The following is a 20,121-nucleotide window of genomic DNA, read 5'->3' on the forward strand; positions in this document are numbered from 1 at the left end:
GGCCTACCACTTGTGGCAGGGAATGGCAAGGTGGAAGGGAATCTGTGAGGGCTTAACTGCCCTGTTGGATTCTGCCCATAGTTCCTCAGGTTGAACGAAACTGGAAACTATGGTTAATTAGAGAGCTTCGGCTATTGGGCAGTATAGAAATGAAATGAAATGAAATGAAATAAATAAATAAATAAATAAATAGAGACTTCCTGGTTTGATTACCATGAAGGGTGGAGCAAAGTGGGCTGCATGCAAGGGGAAAAAGCTTGCTCATATCTCAAGGGTTATGTTGATAGTGGTGAGTTTTTTTCTGGAAATTCTAATTTGATTGGCTTTCATGGGTTTTTACAGACATTATTTATGGGTTTAGACACATTATAATCCACCTCCACTGTTCAGAGGTTCGATGGAACAAAAATTGAAATAAACATATTGGGATGGATCAGGAGTTTTTATTCTACCAGCAGGAGCATCCTTGGGCAGAATTCTGCTCAGAATGCCACCATTAGCAAAAGGGGCAGAGGATTTTCACTGATTTCCCCCTCCCTCTACCACCTCCCCTACTGTTCCAGAAGTTTCCTGAAGTTCCAGAGCAGATTTTCAGGGGACTCAAGAAGGACCCCCAAGTTACATTTTAGCATATGGGCGGGATTGTATGGGTGAAGGTAATCCTTCAGATAACCTTTAAAGCACTTAATGGCTTAAGACCAGGTTAACACCAGCACTTTGAATTCAGCCTGAAAACGTACTAGTAGCCAGTGCAGATAGCACAAGACTGGAGTTATTTGTTCAGATTTTCTGAACCCCTCCAGCATCCATGAGGCTGCATCTGGCATTAGCCCTGGGGTCTCCAACAAGGTGCTTGTGAGCACCTCTCTTGATGGCTGCCAGGTTCCCTGCCCTTGACTTTTATTTTATTTTTTAGATATTTTGATCGAAAAACACTTTTTAAAACTGGAAAGCTAACGTGCTGCAAAATGAAGCACCAGCCTCCAGCCCCAACTTGATTTCTGGGCCCCACACAGGATATAGAAATGTGGGTGAGTGGCTGCAGCCCAGTATACCCTGCCACCCAGAAAAAAGCAAAAAGCAAACTGGGGCTCGTAGGAAGTATCCTGGGGAGCTAGACGGGATGGGGAGCAAGGAGAGTGCTTTGCCTATGCCTTTTGTGTGTTATTATTTGAAAAGTATTAGTTTTCCATTCCATTCATGGAATCACAACAAAAATGATCCTATAAAAATAAAATATTTTACCCTAACACAGAACTTAACGCAGCATTCACCCGACGTACAAGTTTCATTAGTAATTTGAAGAAATTCATTTACATGGATATTATTGTGAAACATTTTATTTGCACCTCTTTTCTATGAGTTAAACACACTACATACACTGTTATGTTGAAAGAGTAACTGTAATCCATACTAGCAAAACAAGTGCAGTGGCACTTGTCCAAAGCAGAATGTGCATTGACTTGTCTGCAGGTACTAGGAAAGAGGAGAAAGGCCTGGCAAGTTCCTGGCATTTTGGCTGAAACAACAAAAAACCTGGAATTATATTCCTTTGATCAAATATAATCATAATAATATATATGCACAACACCAAAAGAAATAAATTCAGAGTTTCAAAACTTTTATTCTGAATTATATAAGAGGGGCAGAGAGCTTATGAATCAAGAATTTGCAAATTTCTTTTCAGAGCTGGTCCTTCCTCAACTGGAATCACAGAAAAAGGAGCTGCTTACAGAGCCTTTGTGGAGGGAAGAGGTTAAGTGTGTCATTGGGAATATGAGGAATGGGAAAGCTCCATGGCCAGATGGTATTCCTATAGAATGGCACAAGCTGCATTTAGATTTTTTGATTCCTAAACCTTTTTGTCTTTATCATCAGGCTTTTGAATCAGGAACTTTACCTGTTTTTTTTATATGATGATTATATATCAGTTATCCCTAAACCTGGCTAAGACCATACCAACTGTGCAAATTATAGGCCAATTTCCTTAATTAATGTAGATGCTTAAATATTAATGGCAATTTTGGCTCATAGGCTTCAGAGAGTGACACATACATTAGTTCATCCTGACCAAGTGGGATTTATTTGCCAGAGACAGAGAGCAGATAATTTAAGGCTTGCCGTAAATGTGATCGCTTTGAATTCTAAAAAAGCGGATTTGTCAGTGGTTATTTCACTTGATGCTGAGAAAGTGTTTGACCAATTATATTGGTAGTTTGTTTGTGACCTTGGCAAATTTTAGATTTCCACAGGAGTTTTTAAAATGGATTTGTATTTTATACCTCTCTCCTGTGTCACAAGTGATGACAAATGGAATTCTTCCAGGGTTTTTAGGTTGGGGAGGGGTACAAGGTAGGGCTGTCCTCTGTCTCCATTGACATTTGATTTGTGCTTGGAAACCTTGATGTATGCAATTAGGAAGAATAGAGATATTTTTTGGTTTTGTGCACAAGCAGGTTGAATATAAAATGGCTTTATGTGCAGGTGATTTGTTGTTATTCATTCGTAGGTTAGAGTCTTCTATACCAAATTGATGAGATTAATTGATACCTTTGGTACACTTTCAGGTTATACTATTAATTGGACAAAATCTGAATTAATGCCTATAGGTAGTTTCAAAATTACCCAAAGTAGTTACTAATTGGCAATTTCATTGATACCCACAAGTGCGGTATATTCGTGCCTAAAGATATTTCGCAAATTATTAAATTGAATATAAGCACACCACTAGCGAAAATATCTCTGGACTTGGAAAGATGGCCATAACTTAATTTAAGCACTTGGGGTAAGGTTGATATACCTAAGATGAATGTCTTGTCATGGGTAATTATGTATTATGTAATACTCCTTTATATATTCCTCAAACTTTCAGAAACTTTATGTAGTATTTCAGAAGTTTATTTGGGGGGCTCCCCGTTTTTCATTGAAGAAGATGCAGCTGTCAATTAAAGAGGGAGGATTTAATTTTCCCTATCTTAGTTTATACCATAAAGCTCATTTGTTAATGCATACTAATGCCTGGAAAACATCATTATGTTGTGTTGCAAATAAAAAGATTGTTACTAATATGTTGCAAATTAAAAAAAAAAAGTAAGTTGGAAGAGTAACCATAATCCATAGTAGCAGAACAAGTGCAATAGCACTTCAGACATTGATTTGTTGCAGTATGAACTTTAACAGGCAACCTGGGTAATAAAAAGAACAGGGTACATGCGCATGTACACACACACACACACACACACACACACGTAATGGCAGAAATAAGGAAATGGAGGCTGTTGTGTATTCTACTTTTAGAATGCCTTCTGGGTTCTTCTACAACTTTTTGCAAAACTACCCAATAAGAGCATGGTGGTATTGATGCCTGATCAGCTAATTTTTCCAATGCAAAACTGTACTTCCTGCAGAAAAACTATGCACACCACACCAAAAAATGCAGTGGAAACCCAATTCCCAGGCACAGGTCAATGTACTGAAACATGTTGACTGCATTTCTCTCATAGATACCAAGTTACAGAGATCCATAAAAAAGAAAATCATCAGTTCAGCTGATGTTTTGTTTTCTTTTTTACTTCAGCAGTCCCCTAACCCGGTTAGCATGGATTTATTTGGATATCATCTGACAGAACACAAGAACCAAAAATAGAATATAACAATAATGTACGTAATGAAATTTTACTATTGATTGGGAGAGACATGAATACATGTCAAAATATTTACTAGAACATACTAGAATAGTAACAGGACTATACTAATCATATGCTGTCTTTCTCTAAATTGTGGAATTACAGTGAGTGTTTCACTCCTCTGATTCTAACTATTAAAATAACATTTGAAGTAGGAATTAATGGATGAAATTCAACATTGCACAAGTGGAAGTCCACCTGTACAATAAGACTTTCTCCTCCTCTCCTTCCCACAGGGCCTCCTCAAATATCTGCTCTGGAGGATCCCCCAACCACCCCCCCAGAGCATGTTTTGAGGGCATGTGGGGTGTTGCAAGAGGGAGGGTGAATCATCCCTCTCCTCATTCCACTGATGGAAGCAGTTCCTTCAGTGGGAGAATTTAACTGGATACCACCCACTAACATAATCTGGGAATATTTTAGAAAAATACAAAAATATTAAAGTAGAATAATATTAATCTATGTAATACGAGTCTACCAAACTGTCAGGTTTCCCAATCCCCACAGCGCACATGCTCAGGCAATCTGACACAGGACACCCAAATCAGTGAGATTTCTTTATTGCAGGGAATCCCACAGCAAAAGCTTAATGGTTACACTCTTCAGAAATCATATAGCTCATAGCCAGTAGCTATAGGCTTTATCTAATTCCAGAACAGTCCAAAGCTAAACAAAGCTACCGTGACTGAGATCCTCATCAACGTGATTTCCCTGTTGTCATTCTCCATGGTTCTGAATACAAGGAAAGGGACTTTGGATAGCTAGGTACTTAACCCAGGCAATCCTTTCATGAGGTTCCAACCCCAGATATGGAAAAGGAATGATTCCTGGAATGAACCCATCAGGCAATCAAGGGATAACTTTTTGAAGGGCCTAAACAAACCACACCCATACAGAGTCCAACTTTGAATCTTTTTTTGGTAACTCCAGGCTACATGGTCAAGATCAAAGGAAGGGTTAACCCAGACACACAGGGAGTTCCATGCCACCACTTTTGCGTTGGTAACTCCACACTGCATGTATCCAGGCAGAGGCAAGACCAAAAGTCGTAGATCAAACCCAGCCTGCCAGTACGCTGAGCTGACAACAAACAGACGCACACAATCCACAGCAACAAGAGTTCAAGTCTATGAAAAGCCTCACAGTACTTTTTATGGCAAGTCCTTAACAATCCAAAGTTCCAGTCCATATGCAGAGTGCCTCCAAAAGCCCAGGCAATGATGGATCCAAACAGAGAAGGCTTTGGGCAATGAAGACAAGATGTTCCTAGCAAAGGCTCTTCACTTTTGCATCAGCTTAAAAGAGAAGGCATAACTGTAAGACACCCCCTCCAGATCCCTTGACAGACAAGGGCCTTTAGCCTTTCAGAAAGGCCCCTGTCTAAATAGGGCATCACTGCTCAGCCTTCCAGCAGTGACGCCTCAACCTGGGCGACCCTTCTGCAAACCCCACCCCACTTCTGTCAGGTTCTCATGGACAGCTTCCTGCCTCCCTGCCTGCCAAGGCCAGACCAGCAGGTTGAGAGGGAGCTGGGTGACTCCCCCTGGCTCTGCTCTAAGAACACTGACAGAGATAAGATGACACAGATTCTGATATTCCAGATGCTGAATAGGCCCAAGCCCTTCCAGGCTACTTCTAATCAAATCCTAGCTATAACCTGCAAGGCCCTGAAACAAACCTTTTAGAATAACTATTTTCAATAAGCCTAGAAGGTGTAAGCCGTATATTATCAATATAACTAAGAGAATAAGAAGGAAAGAAAATTTACTAGACATAAAATAAAAATCATACCTGGTAGTCAGGCTTGGTAAAATAATCTAAAGTAGAAATGTGATCTAGAAAGATGTTAAATTCCTGAGGGAGATGTTTCAGCATCAGCCGGTGGTCATATCTCTCTTTTATGGAGCCCACTTGCTCCTACAAGCAGGAAAATGAAATAGTTACCATACTTCCCTTCTAAACAGCAAATATTTACACACTACTTTAAAGACATTAGAGTAAAACCTATACTAAGTTGAAATTATTATGCTTATAGTACAACCTCATATCTGACTTTCTAATTCCTTCATTCAGGTAAATATCAATAGATCTGGTTTTAAACATCAAGGACAGTAGCACACTTTAATGCAGTCCATATTTGCCCAAACAGCCAGGCATATCATTTAAGTAAAAAAAAAATGCTATTGGATATGTCTCTATTAACTCTATTTATCTTAGGTAAATGGAGCTCCGTACCAGCTATTCAAATAATTAATGTACTGAAATAACATTGCTTTGTAGCTGCTTGTGTTGGAACAACACAACAAGCCGCACCTGAGCGGGTAATTAGGCAAATGGTGCCTGGCATGCACGCCAGCTTAAATAAGCCACCGTGGCTTGTTTAATCCATGATGATCATGCAAACTGGGTCTATGGGTTATTCATGGGTTAAACAACCTGCAGTTAACCTACAATTCGTTTTTAACTGTGGGTTGTTTACCCCACAATTAACTCATACTGTCTGGGTTCACATGTCACAAAACAACCTCCGACCGGACCAATCGGAGGTTGATTATACAAAGCAGCAGTGGCACACACCAGCACACAACCTGGCAAATTGTGGGTTAACTAAGTGAGAATGAGCCCAATGTGTCACTTCAAAATACATCAGGGATTTTAAAATTTTTAATAGGCATTAAAGGAGCAATTTTCATTGGGACCACAGCACATGAAGCAAGGTGGTTTATCTTCTCCCTCCCCAGCCACAATGACAAAAATCACACACACACACCAGCTGCTGTTAACATTAGGAAAAAGGTCCTAATAGTACCAATGCTAACAGCAGAAAGGTGGGATTTTTTTTTTTTCAGAATCACTGCTGGGAAGAGAAGAATTAAACCACCCCACTCCACACAATGTGGCCGTATGAAAATTGCTCCCATTATTTTTTTTTAATCCCTGTTGTGCTTCCACGTTTATGAATTTAGCACCACATCATTTGACACAAATTTTATTTCAATCAGTATAATTTCTCAACAGACCTTGTCTTTAATTTTCCTCCAAGGCAGTTGTCCAACCACAAATTCCACTAACATGTAAAAAAGAGACCAGAGGTCATCATGGCGTCCCATTTCCTATAGAAAAAAAGGAGACTGCATGTTGTTATATAGCTAATTCACTGTTTTGTAGCACTACACAAAGACACTGTATTCACCAACCAAAAACCTAATATAAAGACGACAAGTTATGGAGATAAAGGGGAATATTTTTTTATCTTAACGTGTAAGCAGTGACACAGAAAATGAGACCCAAAATCTTAACACTAATAAAATCATATGTACTAATAGCGAACTCAATTTCCAAGTGCCAATCCTTATGTAGCCAAAACAGCACAATCCACACACAAGGCAGAGATAATCAGCAGGTCTGGGGGAACTCCAAGGCTTGCAGAAGAACAAAAAGCCTTTAGAAAAAAGAGAAGGCAAAAACAGCCCAATGAGGACTGAACATGCTCAGTGGCCACAGAGTGTTAATTGACTGTTAGAGGGGAGAGGGAAAGAAAAGAAAACAGAAAACCAGGAGGGAGTGGGGGAGGAATGGAATGGAATGGCCTATCCTGGCATAGCTAGTTGGCTAGCACCCTGGAAGAAGCTCTCTACAATGAAACATTTTGTTGCAAATCCCACTTGTAAGAAAATTAATCTTAGAATTTAACTGTTCTCCGGGCTCAGATTAAGTGAGGACCATAAACATCTATAATTCTATTAATCTTTAAGGGCATGAACTAGAAACAAAAAAGTTTTAAATTATTCTGAATATATTTCACATTTTTCCCTAAACTCAAATTCTGTTCTTATGTTGTTCCAAGTATCTGGCTGAATTACTGAACAGGCAATTATTGGTGCACAGCTGTTCACAGAACCAGTTGCCTTTCTTGGCCTGCTCCTGAACTGGAGATTTGACCTGCCCCTAGCAAACATATTTCCTTGTGTCACTTCTGTGATCCTCAATACTCACTTCTGCTGGTCTACCCAGTTCCAGGAGAGCAGCAGGGAAGGCAGATTACAGATTGCAAAAGGACCAAGGGCTTGGCTCTGTGCCTCATTAAACACCCATGGAGAGCTGCCTGTCATTGTTAATTGCTGGTGCAAGCCATGAGTAGACAGCCATGTCTGATAGTATAAGCAAGGTCAGTGACCTCTTCCTGAACTGCATCATAAATGTTTGACTTAAAAATCACCAGGTCAAGAACAGCAAAGTGCTCCCTGTTCTCCCTCAACTTGTAAAACCTGACAATGAAAAAATGATATACATATCACCTTTTTTCTGTAACCACACTGAGGAAATTTCTTGTTGCTCCTATACCAATCTCTCCCACCCAACCTAAGGCTAACAGATAAACAGCTCTATAAGAGTGTGATAAGATGGAAAGCAAAGAGAGGCCAAAAGAAGAGTTCTTCCTACCAGTTTTCTATCATCATCATCATCATCATCATCATCATCATTATTATTATTATTATTATTATATCCCGCCTTTTTCCCCAATACTGGGACTCAAGACAGCTTTACAACGTTAAAACTTATACAACTGAAACCTATAAATAGAAATAGAAATACAAGTGTACAAAAGTTAAAAATATAATTAAATCATCAATATTAAAATCGTAAAAATATCAAAACATTAAAAGACAACCAGAACAACAAAAATAGTATCCATACGTCATATTTTCACAGGTCCAAACTAGTTATCCCCAAAGGCCTGCTGAAACAAAAAAGTTTTTACATGCCTATGAAAGCATATCAATGAGGGTGCCACTCTCGCCTCCCTGGGAAGGGAGTTCCAGAGCCTTGGGGCAGCCACCGAGAAGGCCCTCTCCCATGTACCCACCAGGCGTGCCTGTGATGATGGAGGGACAGCGAGAAGGGCTTCCCCTGAAGATCTCAGGGAACAAGTAGGCTCATAGGGGAGAATATGGTCTTTCAGATAACCTGGACCCAAGCCGTATAGGGCTTTATAGGACATAACCAGCACTTTGAATTGTGCCTGGAAACAGACCGGGAGGCACTGAAGTGGTTTTAACAGGGGAGTTGTAAGCTCCCTGTAACCAGCCCCAGTCAGCAGGCTGGCAGCAGCTCTTTGAACCAGCTGAAGTTTCCGAACACTCTTCTGAGGCAGACCCATGTAAAGCGCGTTACAATAATCCAAACGGGATGTAACTAAGGCATGTGTCACCATGGCCAAGTCAGACATCTCCAGGAACGGGCGCAGCTGGCGCACTAGCTTTAACTGTGCAAATGCACTCCTGGCCACTGCTGAAACCTGGGCATCCAGGCTCAGCGCTGAATCCAGAAGTACACCCAAGCTGCGGACCTTTGTCTTCAGGGGGAGTGTAACCCCATCCAGCACAAGCTGTATCCCTATTCCCTGATCTACCTTTCGACTGACCAGGAGCACCTCTGTCTTGTCTGGATTAAGCCTCAATTTGTTTGCCCTCATCCAGTCCATTACTGCCGACAGACACCAGTTCAGCACTGCAACAGCTTCCTTGGAATTAGATGGAAAGGAAAAGTAGAGTTGGGTGTCATCAGCGTACTGGTGACACCAAACCCCAAAAGTCCGGACAACCTCTCCCAGTGGTTTCATGTATATGTTAAATAGCATGGGGGACAAAACAGAACTTTGAGGGACTCCACAAGCCAATGGCCAGGGAGTCGAACAGGAATCCCCCAGCACCACCTTCTGGGTCCGCCCCTCCAAGAAGGAATGGAGCCACTGTAAAACAATGCGTCCCATCCCAGCGAGGCAGCCCAGAAGGATACCATGGTCGATGGTATCAAAAGCCACTGAGAGGTCCAGCAGAACCAACAGGGACACCCTCCCCCTGTCTAGTTCCTGGCATAGGTCATCCACCAAGGCAACCAAAGCTGTTTCTGTCCCATAACCGGGTCTGAAGCCACAGTGAAATGGATCTAGATAATCTTTCTCATCCAGGAATCCCTGGAGTTGGGAGGCCACCATGCGCTCCAATATCTTGCCCAGAAATGGAATATTGGAGACTGGCCGATAATTATCCAATATAGTGGGGTTCAGGGAAGGCTTTTTTAACAGAGGTCTCTCCACCGCCTCCTTCAAGCAGGCTGGAACTCTGCCTTGCCTAAGGGAGGCATTAACCACTCCCCTTACCCACTCCGCCAGTCCACCTCTGGCTGCTTTTATGAGCCAGGAAGAGCAAGGATCTAGAACACACATGGTGGCTCTCACCTCTCCAGGGATCCTGTCCACATCCTCAGGCTGTACAAATTGAAAAGTATCCAACAACACTGGACAAGCAGGGGCCAAAGTCAGATCTACTGGGTCTGTATCAACTATAGCATCCAAGAAGCAAAAGAGTTGTTTTGAACATCTTTTTTACATCTTACAGAACAGCACCCTTCTCCCAGCCCAGCCCAATCTCTATCAACCTCTTATAGGGGAAGAGGGCATAGGTGTCCCTTCATTACACCCTTGCCCTGCAAACTCCCCAATACCTACAACTCTTATATTTAACTAGCACTGCATCTTAGTACAAAAGTAACCATTTCACTAAGTTACCACATTACTCCTCTGGAACCAATCCCTCCTTCATCCTCCATAATATCCACAAACTGAAAATACGCATACCATTTACATTATACAAATCTGGTAAGCCAACAATTCATGCATAAACCCTCAGTATGATTTGTGTTTTTTCCTACATGCAGACACGTATAATAAAGATAGTATTCACACCATCCACTTCTTCATGTTCTGTGTGCTAGTATCATGGCGTGTGATTAAAATAGCAATGCAATTATTAAAACAAATTTAAATTGTAGTATTATTTCTATTGTCACGAAGACCCGTGGACTCGCCAGGTGGACTCACCCGGGAGGATGGATTAGAGACGTGACTGCAAGGTTGCCTGCACTCATAAAGCCCACTGACAGGTAACCCTTTCTTCTCATCCATGTGGGAGTAATGATACCGCCAAGCGGAGCTACGCTTGATCACGTCAGACTTTGAAGCTTTGGGAAGGAAACTCAAGAACTTTGGGGCCCAGATAGTTTTCTCATCCATCCTTCCAGAAGTTAGAAGAGGGATAGAAAGGGAAAGAAAAATACTCTGGGTGAATATGACTGGCTACGAAGGTGGTGCTGGTGCAAGAGATTTGGATTTGGGACCACGGGCTATACTTCCTGGAAGATGGGCTGTTGGCAAGGGACGGGTTGCACCTCGCAAAGGCTGGGAAGAATGTGTTTGGCCACGGCATGAAGTACTTCATCAGGAGGGCTTTAAACTGAATCCTACGGGGGAGGGAGACGTAAAGTGGGGGGTAACAATGGACGAAGGCTCATGCACCACAACAAACAGCTCTAACAGCGCCCAATAATAGTCTTCAGAAACATGTAGGAAGAAAGCCAGACTATAAAGCACATGGTCTTCGATGTCAAAAACTAATGCCCAGAGTATGGGAAGCAAACAGAACGAACTTCAACTCTTAATGCAGGAGGGAAATTATGACTTGATAGGTATAACTGAGACTTGGTGGGATGACTCTCATGACTGGAATACAGCAATTGAAGGATATAGCTTGTTCAAAAAGAACAGGAAGAACAGAAAGGGAGGTGGGGTTGCACTGTATGTGAAAAATACATATCTCTGCACAGAAATACAGGAGGAGGAGCTTGGTAGCCCCACCGAGAGCATCTGGATCAAAATAAATGGAGCAAAGAATAAAAGGAACCTGGTGGTCGGAGTCTACTACCGCCCACCCAATCAAGGAGAAGAAAAGGATGAAACTTTTGAAAAGCAAATAGCCAATGTTTCAAAGAAGCATGATGTAGTAGTAATGGGGGACTTCAATTTCCCTGATATTTGTTGGGAGACAAATTCTGCAAAACATGGCCCTTCCAGGAAATTCCTGACTTGTGTGGCGGATAACTTCCTCCTACAGAAAGTAGAGGAAGGAACTAGAGGATCGGCTATCCTTGACTTGATCCTAACCAACAGAGATGACTTAGTGGATAAAGTAGCAGTTACAGGAACTCTGGGGGAAAGCGGCCATGTTGTACTTGAGTTCTTGGTTCTAAGGGAAGCAAAACCAAAGTGTAGTCAAACGCGTACCCTGGATTTTAGGAAAGCTGATTTTAATAAACTCAGAACAATGATCAGTAAGGTCCCATGGCAAGTGACGCTAATGAGAAAAGGAGTCCAAGATGGGTGGAAGCTTTTAAAAAAGTAAATTCTCAAGGCACAATCACAAACAATTCCAACAAGAAGAAAAGGTGGAAGACAACAGAAGAAGCCAATGTGGCTTCCCAAAAGGTTAGGGATGACCTGAAAACAAAAAAGGACACATGTAGGAAGTGGAACGAAGGCCAAGTAACAAAGGAAGAGTACAGGCAGATAGCACAGAATTGCAGGGATGGCGTCAGGAAGGCTAAAGCTGAGAACGAGCTGAGGTTAGCGAGGGATGCTAAATGCAACAAAAAGGCTGTCTTCAGCTACGTGCATAGTAAAAGGCAGAGGAAAGAAATGGTGGTTCAGCTATTAAATAAGGATGGCAAAATGATAACAGATGACAAAGAAAAGGCAGAGGTGCTCAATTCCTACTTTGGCTCAGTCTTCTCCCAAAAGAGGGTCTATGAGCCCCCTGGCAAAGGCAAAGTACAGGCTGAAGGGGCAGGATTGCAGTTTGAGATTGATAGGCATATGGTCAAGGAACACCTAATTACTTTGAATGAGTTCAAATCTCCAGGGCCAGATGAACTGCATACTAGAGTAATAAAGGAACTGGCAGAAGAACTCTCAGAAGTGCTGTCTATTCTCTTTGAGAAATCATGGAGGATGGGGGAAGTACCAGATGACTGGAGGAGGGCTAATGTTGTCCCTATCTTCAAAAAAGGGTAAAAAGGAGGAACTTGGGAACTACAGACCAGTCAGTCTGACATCAATCCCTCGGAAAATTCTGGAGCAGATGATAAAGCAATCCATCTGGAAGCACCTTGAAAACAATGCCGTGATTACTCAAAGCCAACATGGATTTGTCAAAAACAAGTCCTGTCAGACGAACCTGATCTCATTTTTTGATCAAGTAACCTCCCTTGTGGACCGTGGGAATGCTGTGGACATCATATACCTCGACTTCGGCAAAGCTTTCGACAAAGTACCCCATGATATCCTGATGAGCAAACTTGCTCAAAGTGGGCTAGATGAAACAATGATCCGGTGGATCCACAGTTGGCTACAGAATCAGACTCAAAGAGTGCTTATCAATGAGACCTTCTGAAACTGGGGAGAGGTAACGAGTGGGGTACCGCAAGGCTCAGTCCTGGGCCCAGTGCTCTTCAACATTTTTATGAATGACTTGGAGGAGGAGGTGCAGGGAATGCTGATCAGATTTGCAGATGACACAAAATTGGGCGGGATAGCTAATACTTTGGAAAACAGAAACAAAATTCAAAGTGATCTGGATAGACTGGAGCGCTGGGCACAAAAACAACAGAATGACATTTAATAGGGATAAATGCCAAGTTCTGCACCTAGGAAAAAGAAACCAAATGCACAGTGACAAGATGGGGAATACGTGGCTCAACCACACTACAAGCGAGAAGGATCTTGGAATTGTTGTCGATCACAAGCTGAATATGAGCCAACAATGTGATGTGGCTGCAAAAAAGGCCAATGCTCTTTTGGGCTGCATTAATAGAAGCATAGCTTCCAAATCCCGGGAAGTACTAGTTCCCCTCTACTCAGCACTGGTTAGGCCTCATCTGCAGTACTGTGTCCAGTTCTGGGCACCACACTTGAAGAAGGATGCAGACAAACTGGAGAGGGTTCAGAGGAGGGCAACAGAGATGATCAGGCGACTGGAAATAAAGCCCTATGAAGAGAGACTGAAAGAACTGGGCATGTTTAGCCTTGACAAGAGAAGACTGAGGGGAGATATGATAGCGCTGTTCAAGTACTTGAAAGGTTGTCACAGAGGGGAAGGCCAGGATCTCTTCTTGATCATCCCAGAGTGCAGGACACAGAATAATGGGCTCAAGTGACAGGAAGCCAGATTCCGGCTGAACATCAGGAAAAACTTCCTGACTGTTAGAGCAATAAAACAATGGAACCAATTACCTAGGGAGGTGGTGGGCTCTCCCACACTGGAGGCGTTCAAGACGAGGCTGCATAGCCATCTGTCAGGGACGCTCTGACTTGGATTCCTGCATTGAGCAGGAGGTTGGACTCGATGGCCTTGTAGGCCCCTTCCAACCCTACTATTCTATGATTCTATGATTCTAAGACCTACAACACCTTCTAGAACTAACACCAACAAAAGATGTCCTCTTCATCATAGGGGATTGGAATGCTAAAGTAGGAAGTCAAGAAACAACCAGGATAACAGGCAAGCATGGCCTTGGTTTACAAAATGAAGCAGGACAAAGGCTAATAGAGTTTTGCCAAGAGAACACGCTGATCATAGCAAACACTCTTTTCCAACAGCACAAGAGGCAACTCCACACATGGACATCACCAGATGGCCTTGTAGGCCCCTTCCAACCCTACTATTCTATGATTCTATTGCCAGAACACCCAGTCTAATTAAAGCAGCACAAGCAAACATTTTTAATATTTCAAACGATATTATTTTCAATTATAAATGTTATAGAAAAACACAAGAAAGGCAGAAAGCTACGATAAACACACCATTCAAATGAGGACCACAAAATTAATTAATTACTAAACATTTGGGCCAGGGGCGTCATTAGAAAGGGCTTACCTGGGCATGGGCCCCGATTCTTTTTTGAGCTGGGTCCCAGATCTTTTGAGCTGTCCTAATTGCCATTTTTTTACATTTTCCCATTGACTTGCATTGGAAAACAGAAACGGCCATAACTTTTTTTATTTTGTAGGATAAATACATGAAATGTGGAGACATGGTAGCCCCCATGGAGCTGATTGAACCTGCCCAATTTCAGGAAGTTAGGTCCAGTGGCTTTTGTACTAGTCACAGGTACAATTTGTTATTTTCAAGAAAATGTGTAAAAGCAAAGAGCTATAATTTTTTTGTTCTTCCACATAAGTGCCTGGAATTTGGTAACCTGGCAGCCCCTATGGAGCTGACTGAACCTGCCAAATTTCAGACAGTTAGGGCCAGTGGCTTTTGTGCTAGCCATGCGTAAAGTTTCCTTTTCTCAAAGACTAAAAGAGTAAGTAAAAACTACCAAGCCACATGGGATTAGGATTCCTAATCAGAAGGTATTTAAGGTAACCATTAGGAGGTTACTATCCCTAATCTCTGGTGTAGGTTTTTTTTGAGGTGCAAAAACTCCTCTTCCCCTACTTTTCTGCTCTTACATGCCCACTGTTGGGAGCTTCCTTGCAATGAAATTTTGAAGAGGGAGAAGAAAGGGAAGAAAGAGCTCCATGTGAAATACTGGTATTTCACACAGCACCTGATTTTACTGCCCCAAAGTGGAACCTTTGGATTCTGCAGAAGTTTAGTAGCTTCAGTACAGCAAAGGATCCAGTCAGCCTCCACAAACTTCTTTCTCCTCCTCCACTTTAATTTCTCTGAAATAGCTGTAGGACTCAAATTATTTCAGAAGGGTGGTCAGGACTATGTGGCGTCATGATCAAAAAACTGCTAAGGCTTTTAAAGAGGTTCTACAATTTAAAAAAAGCTAGAAAAAGCCCTCCACCACCTCACCTCATAAAGTTAATTTAAGTATGTGCAATCCTTACAAACCCTCCACAGCCTCCTAAATTCCTTTGAAGTACTACATCTCTGAAAGGAGCCACTTGGCTAGGGAATTCTCTCAACCGCCCCCGCCCCCCGCATTTCCAATCACCATTCTTCTTTTCTTCTTCCCTTCCCCATCCTGTTCTTTCTTCCTCTCCTTTATTCCACCCAGAGCATATCTTGAGGAATTCTTAAAGAGAATTCTCTTCGGTGGGCAAGAGAAGTTCTGAACTGTATTTGACTTTATACAAACAGACAAGAAGGTTGGTTTTTCTCCTTCTCACTCGAGTCTTTGAGAAAAGTGGGTTCACATGGTTGCAGAGAAACAAATCTGGGATTGTTTTGTTTGTCAGCTGCCATTAACCAGCAATAGGAAGGGCTGTAGCTTAGTGGCAGAGCACACGCTTGGCATGCAGAAGGTCCCAGGTTCGATCCCCAGCACCTCCAGGTAGGGCTAGGAAAGAATCCTGCCTGAAACTCTGGAGAGCCACTGCTGCCAGTCAGTGTCAACAATACTGCGCTAGATGGACCCAGGGTCTGACTCAGTATAAGGCAGTTTCTTATGTTCCTATGAACAGAAAGCTTTAATAAAAATAGGAGTTTGGGGTTTGTTTTTTTAAGTGGAGGGAAGATAAATACTGCTCATTTATACAAGCCTATGTATGCCTACTCAGAAACCCCATTATGTTTAATGAGGCTTACCCTCAGGAAAGTGTGCATAGGATTCCAGCATGAGTTACTTTTGCAGGGAGGTTTGCACCTTGATGTTCTGCATGTTTACTCAGAAATAAGTCCTGAGTTATGAGCGTGGTACTGCAGGCATAATACAGTGCCTACCCAATTCCCTCTAATGAACTGACTACCCTTTCAGCTCAGTCTTATGCATGTTTTGTCATTTGTGTTTTTTTCATTTTGCATGAACTCTAGCTTCAGTGGTGAGGGAAAGGCACTTAGTACATGCTCAGAGTTTCTCTATAACTTAGCCCTAGTTTTGAAAACAGCCTCATTGGCTGAAAGCTGGTGAAGTCTTGGCACAAATGAAGTTATGCGGAGGAAGATACAATGCAAGCTTGTGCATAACAAGGAGGAGGTAGAGGAGAGTTGCACAAAACACGACATCTGTTTTTATGAAGAGTTGCTGGAGGATGGTGGGATGAGTGATGAGTGGTGCAACCATCACCTGTATGATGGTTGCACAGAGGGGAATAGAATTGGTAGGGGGAGAATGTAAGTGCTCGGTAGTGAAAGAAAAGCATTCTGCATATGCTCAGAGGCACTCTATATTTAAGAACATAAGAAGAGCCACGCTGCATCACACCAAAGTCCATTTAGTCCAGCATTCTGTTCACACAGTGGCCAACCAGATGCCTATGGGAAACCTACAAGCAGGACATGAGTGCAATAGCACCTTCCCACCCATGTTCCCCTGTTGCTAACATTGCTGAAATGTAAATAAATTCTAGTCATTCTAAATTTGCATGCATGTATATCCTTCAGAAACTTTGCAGGTTTCTTGCTTGGGAAACACTTCTAATGACCTGTGCATTTTCATACAAATTTACTCAAAAAACTATTGGGGAAGAGGTGAATGGAAGGGAAAGCAAATCATTCCCTCCCCCAAATTGGAGAACTCCTCTTCCACATGAACTGCTGCACCTATCCTTCTGAAACTTTGCTAGTTTCTTACTTAGGGACAACTGTAGTCTGTCTGTAATTTTCAGAACAATGGTCCACAAGGAAAATAAGGAGAGAAGTATGTCCTCTTTTGGAGACCTCAAAATGTCAAGGCCACCCTTGCACAAAAACCCTTGTGGCTATCATTCTGAAATTTGGAGACATGATCTCCTCTGATGGGGCAATGAATCCTGAAATGTTTATCCAATTCTTCCAAGGAATAAAAATGTTATTGGCAGTTCCCTTTAAAAGAAAATTAAAATATAAACCCTGCACCTATTTTTCTGACATTGGGCAGGTGTAATCCCCTTCTAGGGGGCTACTATGCCTGAAATTATCATCCAGTTCTGACCAAGAGAAAAAATTACAGGTTTTTTTTCCATTTCCAATGGTAGTCAACAGGAAGCATAAAGACTCATTTTTCCAAACCTTGACTCAGGTTTGGTGCTGAGCTGAAGTGGTCCAACTACAACCTAGCCTGAGCAGAAGCGGGATATTTTCCAAAATACTGAATTGGGGCCTGAGTTGAAGTGGGGTGGGGGGATCACTGCACATTTGTTATGTATGTAATCTATACACACAAGCACACCACATGCACACACACCACACACACACACACACACACACACATATATATATTAGAGGTACGCTTAGACTCGGATATATATATATATATATATGTGCGCAAATGTGTGTTATGGGCCTGTGCACTGGATCTTTTAAGAACCTAGCAACGCCCCTGATTCAGGCTAATATAAGTACTAATACTCACTCTGTTCCTATGAGCATTGACTGATGCATATCGCACTGTCCCTCTAAAACCAGCGACAGCTCGGGGCTATCAATATAAGACAGGGGAGAAAACATTCAATATTTCAGAGTATATCAATATCAGTTTCAATTATATATAAAAGAGGCAATACAAAGAATAACACAGTCCCTCTACTTTGAAGTCTTCCATTGCTAATGGTGCACAGGCCTCTTTAAACTATGTTATTACTGCAATATGTTTGTATGATAAATAGAATTAAAGTGGCAACAGGAAATAAGCAAGCATATCTTTGATCATGCTTTGAGTAGTTCAAAACCAATTTGTACTTAAACAGATTACATTCTAATAGGGTAAGAAGGAAAGAAGCCACTGGGGCAGTTCTCATGAGCGGGAGTGAGCGAGCACACTGCCTCCCACATGTTCCTCATTTCCACTTTTAATCAACAACCTACAATCAGAGTTATAGGCTGTTAGCCTGACATGCTCACTCTGAACCCAGAGTGCTGTGTTGTTTAGGGGTTAAACAATGCAGTGGTTAACCCAAAAACAAACTCACTCCCACTCATGTGTTTGATATTGATCTTATGTAGGCTGCTGAAAAGCAGGGTAAAAATGCTTTAACTAATAACAACCAAAGTAACCTTTCAAATAATTATCTACCAGTTCACTAGAAAAATGTACAATTTAAAGACAGGATTTACATTAGAACAAGAATTACTATCTTCATGGCCAGAATAGTACTGTCTCTTAAACCAGGCTGGAAAAAAAAACTCTATCTGTGCTTCAATTTACACCTATTTTTCTATTCATATAGATGTGAAAATGTATCCCACACATTCATTGTCAAAAATGTACTGCACCATCACAAAACCTGTAATTATGGAAACTGTAGTAGTATACCATCAGGCTTGATTAGAATGGAAGCAAACAAGGTCTTTCTCTTTTTAAAGTGCATTTGTATAACATAACAGTTCTATTCTGCATTTGACAATCAAGTATACCTGGTATTAAATTAAAAAGAAGAATGACATTTTGTTTAATTAAAAATCACACACAGATATAATGTCTATTTTTAAAAGTGTATAGAGTTTACAGTTAATTCCTATTTAATTCCACATGTAAAAATGCAAATTTAACACATCATCTGTTGTAAAACCTTCCACAGAACCAGGGAGCTCAATAAGACTGTTTCTTGTTAGGAAGTACATATGCAAAATTAGAAACTGGCCTATTTTTAGTGGCTTATGCTTTCCAGAGAAGAAAACACCAGTAATCGGTTGTAATGGAAAGACAACCAAGGCTATGGAATACTTTTCCCTTTATTAACTATCAGAAAAGGCTTATCTGCCAGAGTATCCAACGAACCTCTCATGGCAATACATCTCAACTGAGCTCAGTCTTCTCCCGCACCCACACCATGAATACAATTTAGGGGCATTAGAGGGAATGGGAGATACATCAGTGTCGTGAGTATACCCATCCAACCTGACTCTTCATGCCTTACTTGGAGGAAGGGCTGGTTGCACATTGATTTCCCATTCTCCCGTATGTCCCAATGCACTGCCTGCACATGTGCCTGTGCAAAGATCCCTACAGAAATCCTACATACCTCGATGCTGCACCTTCTGTGCAAATGGATCATGCCCTAAAAATCTGGAGAAAATTACTTCATTCCCTGTCTCATTACAACAGAAGATTCAGTATCAGTACTAAAGGAAGGTTATCCATGTAAAGGCAGGTTTTGCAAGTTATCATGGGAGTAACTTTTGCCATAATTGCATCTGCCTAATGCAGACTAATTTAACTTGTACAGAAGGTACAGCTGCTTTTAAGTGAACTCTGGATAGCTTGTGTACTATATAAACAGGAGGAATTCAAAAGCTGATGCAGATTTTGGATTCCTCCCTCCCAAAAGGGCTAACATACTGAAATACATTACTAATTTTCCACTGCTATATTTAGTAACTGGCAGCTTTTCCTGTTAGTCAGAACATGTTATGGTGTAATTATTGGGAAAAACCTAGTGTTTAAAAAGGTAAGATTTTAAATAAATTTTAAAAACCTAACTGCACAATCTTCTGCATGTTTACTCAGAAGTAAGTCCCACTGTGTCAATGAGCCTTACTCCCAACTTCTCAAGTAAGTGTGCGCAGCGTAAAGCTGACAATTTTGAGAATGAAAAGATCAAAACTTTATTTCATTTCCACGTGAACACAATTTTATTGTGACAAGCCCTTTGGTTATTAGTAAAGAATAT

The 20,121-nt window shown here is 41.6% G+C and overlaps 1 protein-coding gene across 2 annotated transcripts in view; it reads right to left on the reverse strand.

The window, feature by feature from the left end:
- The window catches only part of TTBK2 (tau tubulin kinase 2), a 121,113-nt gene that overhangs the window by 25,114 nt on the left and 75,878 nt on the right, over nucleotides 1-20,121 (reverse strand). For both annotated transcript variants that reach the window (XM_084847590.1, XM_084847581.1), the window contains exons 7-9: nucleotides 17,865-17,930; nucleotides 6,707-6,799; nucleotides 5,478-5,603 (exon numbers count right to left, since the gene is read on the reverse strand). In XM_084847590.1, coding sequence (XP_084703716.1) covers nucleotides 5,478-5,603; nucleotides 6,707-6,799; nucleotides 17,865-17,930 — 285 coding nt within the window. The remainder of the gene's footprint in view (nucleotides 1-5,477; nucleotides 5,604-6,706; nucleotides 6,800-17,864; nucleotides 17,931-20,121) is intronic.

This window comes from Heloderma suspectum, chromosome 1 (assembly GCF_057233095.1).
Source record: "Heloderma suspectum isolate Gila_16-S chromosome 1, 16-S_ref, whole genome shotgun sequence".
Classification (NCBI taxonomy): domain Eukaryota; kingdom Metazoa; phylum Chordata; class Lepidosauria; order Squamata; family Helodermatidae; genus Heloderma; species Heloderma suspectum.